This window comes from Rhea pennata, chromosome 13, assembly GCF_028389875.1.
Source record: "Rhea pennata isolate bPtePen1 chromosome 13, bPtePen1.pri, whole genome shotgun sequence".
In the NCBI taxonomy this organism is placed as follows: Eukaryota; Metazoa; Chordata; class Aves; order Rheiformes; family Rheidae; genus Rhea; species Rhea pennata.
Genome location: NC_084675.1, coordinates 402,752 through 412,076, shown reverse-complemented (window position 1 = coordinate 412,076; position 9,325 = coordinate 402,752). Strand labels below are relative to the sequence as shown.

The following is a 9,325-nucleotide window of genomic DNA, read 5'->3' as shown; positions in this document are numbered from 1 at the left end:
TTGGAGGGAGATAGCATTGCACAGCCCTGGAAAGAGCTGTGTCCGTAAAGTATTCGTCTGTGCTTGTTGCTGAAGGTGGAGGAAGGCCAGGCATTACTAGGAACAGGAGATAGGGGTGGCCAATGCTGAGCCTCTCTCCTAAACTTTTCTAATTCTAATTTTCTAGTTGTTCTAACCTGTACTAATAAAATAAATGCCTTCTCACATGTGTCTTGCTGTGAGGCTTTTCCTGTACAAAAACAGAAGATAAAACTGAGCACCAATGCTGTGTCTGTCACTATCCCGTGGCTTTTTATCCCACATGGCCTGAAAATAAAGACTGCAGGTGGCTGATGCTTCAGAGTCCAAGCAAAGAGGAATTGAACAGTAAATAGGTGATTCTTTCCCCCCTCTCTCCATTCTTCTATGTCCGAGCTGTTGTTTCATGCCTGGTAGAAGATGACAAGCTTTTTCACTGGTTTTGTCACATTATCAGATCTCTGACTGCTTAACCAATCTGATAGCCTTCTGTGATGAAATGGCTGGCTGGGTAAATGAGGGGGGAGCAGTGAACGTTGCGTACCTTGACTTCAGCAAGGCTTTTGACACTGTCTCTCATAACATCCTCCTAGATAAGCTCAGGAAGTGTGGGTTAGAGGAGTGGACAGTGAGGTGCATTGAGAACTGGCTGAAAGGCAGAGCTCAGAGGGGTCTCATCAGTGGCACGCAGTCTAGTGGGAGGCCTGTGGCTAGTGGAGTTCCCCAGGGCTCAGTACTGGGTCCCATCCCGATCAACTTACTCATCAGTGACCTGGACGAAGAGACAGAGTGCCTCCTCAGCAAGTTTGCTGATGATACCAAGCTGGGAGGAGTGGGTGATACACCTGAAGGCTGTGCTGCCATTCAGAGAGACCTGGACAGGCTGGAGAGTTGGGCAGAGAGGAACCTCCTGAGGTTCAACAGGGGCAAGTGCAGAGTTCTGCACATAGGGAGGAATAACCCTAGGCACCAGTACAGGCTGGGGGCTGACCTTCTGGAGAGCAGCTCTGCAGAGAAGGACTTGGGAATGCTGGTAGATGACAAATTGACCATGAGCTAGCATGTGCCCTTGTGGCCAAGAAGGTCTCCTTGGGTGCATTAGGAAGAGTGTTGCCAGCAGGTCGAGGGAGGTGATTTTGGCCCTCTTCTCAGCCCTGGTGAGGCCTCATCTTGAGTACTGTGTCCGGTTCTGCACTCCCCAGTACAAGAGAGACATGGAAGTACTGGAGAGAGTGCAGTGTAGGGCTGCAGAGATGATCAGGGGGCTGAAGCATCTGCTCTCTGAGGAACAGCTGCGAGAGCTGGGCCTGTTTAGCCTGGAGAAGAGAAGCCTGAGGGGGGATCTTATCAATGTGTGTAAGTATCTGAAGGGAGGGTGTCAAGGGGATGGGGCTAAACTCTTTTCAGTAGTGCCATGTGACAGGACAAGAGGCAATGGGCAGAATGTCTTCACTGTGGGAGTGACAGAGCAGTGGAAGAGGTTGCCCAGAGAGGTTGTGGAGTCTCCTTCTCTGGAGATACTCAAAGCCCACCTGGATGTGATCCTGTCTAACATGCTCTAGATGACCCTGCTGAGTATGGGGGTTGGACTAGATAGTCTCCATACATGCTTTCCAACCTTACTGATTCTATGATTCTATGCCTGAGATACGATCGTGTGTTCTGCATTTTGTGGCCACTGCAGACTACTTCTCTGCAAGGAAAGATGCCAGTGTAATGAATGGTATCATCCTGAACAAAGTTCTTCATAGACTCAGTTTAAGGATTTTTGTTATTAAAAAAAATAGTTTTTAAATAGTGGAGTTCGTGACTCCCTTACACAGATAAACATTTTGTGCACAGCAAATCTCAGCCATCAGATTTATCTAGGAATATCCTGGAACACAGATGCACACAGATAGCAAGTTGTGAAAATATAGGAAAAGCCTTTTTTCTGTATCATATGAAAGGAAAATGATAGTGATCTGCATTACTTGGATGATCTACTGTCCCTTTTTCTAGCGGATGTAGTTTGAAGTTTGTTCCAAATATAGGGCCCAAGTCAGAGATGAGTATGCAGATGATACTGATTTTCCTTCTGATATTCCTGTAGTAGCCTGTAAAGTGAGATAAAGATCTTTTAGAATATGATTATACAGCTACAGCAGCTCCCTTCTCCTCTGTGCAGCATGGTTTTTGCCTTTTTGGAGAGATTAAGACTTTGAGGAGGATTGCTATACAATTTGTGAGGAAAAGTAAAGATGTAAAGGTTAAGGCTGTATGGAGCATCCTGAGGAGGATGGTAACTGAGTTTCGAGGATGTTTTACTTGTATAAAAGCTGTTCGTAAATCATATTTCTTCAGAAGGGCATTCATTAACCCAGGGAGAAGAGTGAAGCAGTGAAGGTCTGTCAACAGATGGTAAAAGCATCATCCACAAGAACACACAGCTTGTGTTCTTTGCTGGCATAGTGATTTCCAGATGAGTTGTGCAGCAAGGGCAAGTATGGTTAGTTGCTTTGAAGTTGTCAGGCTGGTCTCTGCAGCTGCCCCAGCACACCCATCTGAGCTGAAGTATTTCTGCTGGGAGACCATCTGCCTGTTAAAGTGAGAACTAACTGGGCAGCAGCTGACTCTTATTTTTTAGCATTGGTAGTAGGAATGGTATTGCTAGGAACCTAGACAGGATCAGAGCGCTGTTTTACTGGTCACTATATAGCAGTGGAGAAGAGAGACAATTCTTAACCCACAACATCTGCAATCTAAACACCATGAAATAATCAAGAAGATGAAGACGGAGCTTTTGTATGAAAGAGCATGACAAAAGCAGGCACTTGACTCAGCTGACTCAGCAGCGTCTGTCGTGACTGGATGTGAGCAAAATTCGCTTGGTTGCTTTTTAGATAACAATGAGGAGTTTATGATGCTGACTCAGACTGGGGAGGACCCTGGAAGTGTTCTTCCTTCCACTCAGGGTTGAAGTGAAAGCCTTAGATGCCAGCTTGTTGTCAGTGGTTCTGGGAGGCTGTGGCTGCTACCTTGGATCTGGGGATGATACAAGGATCCTGTCAGATATTTCAAGGGCTCTGATCAGGAATACCAAGAGGAACCAAACTGCATAAGAGGGAAGTGCCCCAAAACAGGCCACACCACTTCCATCATGAAAGAAAAAAGAGGGCATGTGGTGAAACGAAGAGAAGGAAAAGAAAGGTAAAGAACAGAAGGTTGGAATTATTGTTTTTATCTCTCTTAATTTAGCCCTGATTTAGCCCAGAATTTCAGCGTATCTGCTTTCTGCACAAAGAGCAGGGAAGGGCCTGGAGGTTGTATCAGAGAACTACCATCCAGCCTATCAGTCTGTGCTTTCTAGAACACCAGTTGCCAAAGGATTCTCTAGTCACTGCATAATGACATTTACTGGCACAGTAACTTCTGTTCTGTTCTTTTCTTGTCCCATCAGGGCCCTGGTCATGGAGAAGAGGTAGGAAGAGGGGGAAGTACCATGAGAGAAGCCAGTTTCTGAAACCGAAGGCAGGAGATAGGATAGGAAGTGGGAATGGGAACACTTAAGAAAGGATTTCCAACAGTGGAATAGAAGAAGGAATTTCTCAAACTTTTGATAAACACTAGAGAATAAATAAAAACAATCATCTAGCCATTAATTTAAAAAGAGCAATGCTTATCTCTAAAGTGTAGGCGAATTGAGCAAGCCTTGTGTGTCTGCAAGAACAAAGACTTAAGGATTCATCTACAGGAGAAAGGTTTGTGCTTGACTATGTCTTTTTCCTGTTTGGTTCTATTTGTTAACTCTTCCTGTCACGTAAAAGCAGCATCACATTATGAACCCTTCCCATCCTTATCTGATCATGAAGAACTCAACATTGAATTCAGGCTACAAGTGATCTTATGGGGCTTTGTGGTCAAAGTTCTTTTCATACTCTGTTCTCACAAAGACTGATTTTACCTTATTAAATTTCAGAAACTTTAGACTTTGGAAACGCAAACAGTTCCTTTGGTGTAGGTATCACCAAGTGATTAGGCATCTGCCAAAGGCTCACAACCTTCTGTAGAATGTCTCTTTCATTTGATTCAGAGGTGTGGATTGCATAGCTCATACAGATACATAGCGCCATTAGGTAAGGACTAAATACTTTAGCATGTTGATAACTCTTTGACTCAGTCTAGCCAATGGTATATGCTTGCTCAGCATTTAATGGTTGAGCTTCAACCAGTCGTGTGATTTTTGTAAGCTGGTGGGGAGAAAGGGGAAGGAACAATGAGAAACTTTATACAGATACAATTTTCTTTGGCCTGTCAGGCAGCATGCACCAAAAAAAAAACAACCAACCTCTGAGTAGCAGCTCTTCCCATTATAGGCAGACTGCATTACCCATCCACATAGCCATGTAATCCTAAAAATGCTGACAAAATGTGATATAGATGGGGAAAATGAAGTAAATGCATACATATGTATATATATACATATATATATATACACATTTCTAGATTTCCCATGTAACTGGAAAGCTGAAATAGTACATTCACTTTTGCTACCACACTGACCATAAAGAATTGATATAAACTTAGAAAATACTTGACTTAGTGTCTGAGCTTTACAGCTTGAGGACCTTGAGCAAGAATGAATGATCTTAAGTAAAATAGAAATAGTAACACACTGGGGTAGAGAATAACTGAAAAATTGGTAAAGACCCAGAAGAGGAGTTCCTATTAATCTCTGGAGGTGATTGTTATAAAGATCAAATTAAGGTTTCTCTTAGAACAATAAAAACTGATAGAGTCTTTAGGTCCCCTTGGAGAGGCTAATGTTTGGTAATATACATGCAGGAATGTAGCTACCAAAAACAGTTGATGCTAGCAGAAGAAAAATTTTGGAAGGGAATGAGCTAGATCAGAAAAAAAAAAAAAAAAAAAAAAAAAAAAAAAAGTTAAAGAAGGGTGAGGAATTAAAATGTAAGAAAAAGCATTTGCATTGAGCAGTAATAGAGTTTATTGGGTAACCTATTAAGGTGCCCTCCTACAGAACCAGTTCGTTAACTCACTGTCAGTACCATTGCTTACTTTCCTTAATTCAGCAGCAATTGAGGGAAAGTGTGCATGAGGAAAAGTTTTAACTTTTGTCATACAGCTTCATTTATTGTTTTTAGTGCAAGCCAAGAATGTGGTGTTTGAGGCACCAGTTGTAATTTTTTGCCCCTTACAATTACTCAAGAGTAGCAGTTCTAAAGAAATCTGAAATTAGAAACTTTGAGAGGTTCAATTACATATTCTCAATTACTACATGCTAGCTCTTTCCTGCACACTGTACCAGACTGGTTCGTAGGAAACCATGCTTTCTCCTTCCTCAGCTTTGTGCAATGTGTGAGACTCATGTAGTCTCTCTGATGAAATTGCCATGTGGGAAGTCTAGTTCTCACTGCTCAAATCACTCTTCACTATTTAGAGAGCACCATTAGCCTAATAGCTGTTCACTCATTGAAGCAGCTATAGCCTCTGTGTAGAGAGGCACGTAATTACATTGAACAGACCTCTAAAAGTCCTCTTTCCTCATCCTATGTGAATTGAAAGATATCCCCACTGTTGCAGCTGTGGAATTCATGAAGAATAAAAAGCTTTTTCAAAAGAGGAGTCAAGCTGCAGCCATTAACCTTTCAGAAATCCAGTCAACCTAGCTGTAGACATCCTATTTCCATTCACAGGGATACTTCAGCCTCCAAAATGAGTGTTCAGCAAGTCATACTATCACGGAGATAAAACTTTACTCTCACTGGATGAGTGGAAGCATTGAGTAAGTATTTAAAATGAAACTTGGAAGTCCTCAGATAAGATATACTGTAGAACTGCTATTGTCAGTAATATTTATAAATATATATTTGTGTAATATACATATAAAATATATATTATATATATAATACATATAAAATATTTAAATATATTGTTGCTTGTGGTGATTGGAAAGTCCTTTTGGTCTAGACCAAAGGATGGTTTGTCAAGTTCTACTCGGACTAGAACACACTGCAACTGCTGTCCAGTTGCAGGAACAGCCCTGCTGAGAACCCCTCACAATTATACAGCATGGAAACGAGAAACATAACAAAACAAAATATACTTTATTAAAATTAAGCATGTTAGCACCTCAGTGTAACCTGGAGAAGTGGAACAGTCCAGCAGTTAACCAGTCCAACAGGCAAATGGCTGAACATCCTGAAGTGCATCACAATGGTAAAAAAAAGTACCATGACTGTTACAACACGCACATTCTCAAGAAGCTAGGATGCACAAATGGTCTTGTTTGTGAGGAGAGAAGTTGTGCTGCCTATTGTCTTGATGGGAGTATAGATCTGCTGGACCAATTACATATGTTAAATCAGATGGTGTAGCAGGTATTTACTAATGATCTCCCTATGGAAAAAAAAAACTTGCTGCATACTTGAATTGCAGAAAAATCAGTACACCACAAAGCTGAAGTTAGAGCTATGTATCAAATTGGAGAAAATAAATTAAAATGAAATGACGGGAAGTATTTAGTACATGAATAGATCTGTAGTATCCTCATGGTCAACAATCCAACTCAATACACACATTAATAAAGAAATGACCCATGCATCACATAGCAGGCTGTGGCAACCAGTGCCTTTAGCTGAACTGGCGAGATGATCAATAGGTAAATCTCCAACTACCAAATCCCAATGTGCCTTTTTTTTCAGTCATACAGACAACAGTGGACAGTTGTAAAATTATGTTAGCCAGTGTTACAAAGATTACAATATTTTCAAACTAAAGATACTTTTAACATTTAGAAAATGCTTATATAAAATTTAGTAAAATTGACATCCTGATCTACTAACACTCTCTGATTACAGGAGAAAAAAAAAAAAAAAAAGAGAGAGAGAGACCCAGAACATATCTGGGCATTCCCTCTAGTGTAATTATGGATACACTGTGGTGAACTGCCTTTTGTTTTAAATATATGTCACTATCTAAACTGTACCTCCTATATATGCATCAAGACAGAGCCATGCAGGTGTGCCAGGTATCCTCCTCCTCCTCTAAAGTACTGAGCTGTCTGTTCCACTGACTAATTTGGAAGTACATATTTAGGCCAAACTAACAATAACCTTGTTACTCTCACCTAATCATCTTTCTAGCCAACTTTGTTTTGGTTTACTGTTGCTGAAAGTGAAGAGACTACTGCTGGCCAGAAACCAAAACTACACAATCATTCCATGTAGATTGGTAGATTTTTAAGATACTCTTAAATCTTGGTTTAGAGCACGCAAGCACATTTCAGTGAGGTCTTGCCTAAAGTACAGATTATTAATCATGCCAACTAGTTTAGGATTAGACATCAAGGGTTTGCAACCACTGCAGATAAATTTGCTTTTCTTATGACTGTTTCATCCCAGTTCTCTGAATAAAAAACAAAGATTTAAATCCCAGTATGTTACAAAGCCTACAAAGCCTCTCTTTCATTAGAGGGAGCTCTTAAGCCAATGAGATAAACTACAGCCATCAAATGCCACCAGGTTCATTTTACTAGACCATAATCCTTACTAGTATTGAGAGCATCAAGACATCTGTAACAGATACGTATGTACTGCAGAGAAAGCAAACACTACATAGTACAAGAGCACTCTTTAATTTGGGGATTCTTTCACACTAGAAATGGCAGTCTTTTATGGCATCAGTAATTTACTGAAGAAAAACATCACCCTGAGAGGGTTTCTAAAGCTTTCCTCATGCCTCTGCTGAGTGAGGCCAAACAAAACGTTGTTCATTCCTATGAAGGGTACAGTGCCAACCATATTTTCACATGTGCCTTCTCCAGGGGGTAGTGTTGCTGCTACCTCACTTAACACAGAGTGAGTTTATTTGCTGAAAACTGATACCCTGATGAACAGATGTCTGCTTAGTGGTAACACAGGTCCCATCTACACTAAAACAAAACAAACATTTCCCACAGCTGCCAGCACAGAGAGGATGCTGATGGACCCAGCATAGAGAGGATACTGGCAGCTGCCAGCAGCATTAACTCTGGGATGACATAGGCTTCAAAATGGGGCTTGTCATCTTCTTGGCAGCAGCCACCTCATCTATACTGGAGAATCCAACAGTATGGGCTTGTCTGGCATTAGGGCAATTTCAGCAGCAGGGGGGACAGAAGGAGCTGGGGGCAGTGACTAAGCCCATGGCTTCTTCACACTGTCCTAGTGCCTCTCCTGAGGCAATGAGGGAGGCAGAGACTCTGATCGGGCAACCCCTGCCTGCAGCTGGCCCTGGCCCCTGGGGGCCAGACAGCTCCACTAAAGGCCAGGCCAGGTCCTCCCCCTGCCACCTCGCACAGGGCAAGGCCAAGCCCAAGCCTGGCCCCAGCAGTGCTGGCCCTCAGAGGCCATGGCGCTTGCGGGTCCCAGCGCTGGCAGCGTGGAGCAGCCGGTCCTTCTCGCGGATCTCCTCGCGGAGCTGGGCCTCGGCCAGGCGCAGGCGGCGGATGCTGCCCTTCATCTCCTTCATCTTCACTTCCAACAGCGCGATGATGTCGCGCTGCTCGTTGAGCTTCCGCAGCAGCTCCTCCGACGTGGTGCCCGACGAGAGTGAGTACGAGTGATCCGGGGGGCCACCCTCTGCCGGACCCTCCTCCCCCGCCGCCGCCGGCAGCCTCCCGGAGCCGGGGCCAGGCCCGGCAGGCGCCCCGAGCTCCACCTGCACCGTCAGGTCGATGGGCTTCACGTCCTCGGCCGCGCCCCCTGCCGGGGCCTCGGCGGCCGCGGGACCGGGGCCCTGCGCGGCGGCGGCGGCGGGGCGGGGGCGGCGGGCGGCCCGCGCTGCCTTGCGCTCGTTGACGCCGCGCAGTGGGAAAATGGTGGGCACCCGCACCAGGTAGGACTTGCGGCCGCCCTGGAAGTGCTCGCTGCAGACGCGGTGGCCCGTGGTGGGCTGGAAGGTGCTGAAGCAGCCGCTCACGCCGGCGCGAGACACGTTCTTCAGCCAGAGGCGCCGTAGCTCTTCGTCCTTGGGAAAGGTGTAGAAGTGCAGCGCCTTGTCCCGGTGCGAGTTGTTGTAGCAGCCCGGCACGCAGCAGGTGAAGCCCGGCATGGCGAGGCGGCCTCCGGGGGCCCTCGGCGGCCCCGACAGCGGGGAGAACGGGCGCGGGGCCCCGCTGAACTACAGATCCCACAAGGCCAACCGCGGCCTTTCGCCGCCCGCCCGCCAACGCCGGCCGCCGCGGCCGCACCGGAACTACGCGGACCACAAGGCACCGCGGCAACGGGCAGCCGCGCGCCGCGCCGGAACTACCCGTCCCAAACTG

General features: G+C 45.1%; 1 protein-coding gene across 1 annotated transcript; it reads right to left on the bottom strand.

Annotated features, from left to right (window-relative positions):
• Positions 1 to 6,106: 6,106 nt before the first annotated feature.
• Positions 6,107 to 9,325, bottom strand: THAP11 (THAP domain containing 11). Its single transcript, XM_062586255.1, has one exon. It carries the CDS (start codon positions 9,109 to 9,111, stop codon positions 8,401 to 8,403), a length of 711 nt encoding a protein of 236 aa, XP_062442239.1. The 5' UTR covers positions 9,112 to 9,325; the 3' UTR covers positions 6,107 to 8,400.

Coding starts and splice junctions, on each gene's coding strand:
- THAP11 (XM_062586255.1), bottom strand. CDS start 9,111: ATGCCGGGCTTCACCTGCTGCGTGCCGGGCTGCTACAACAACTCGCAC.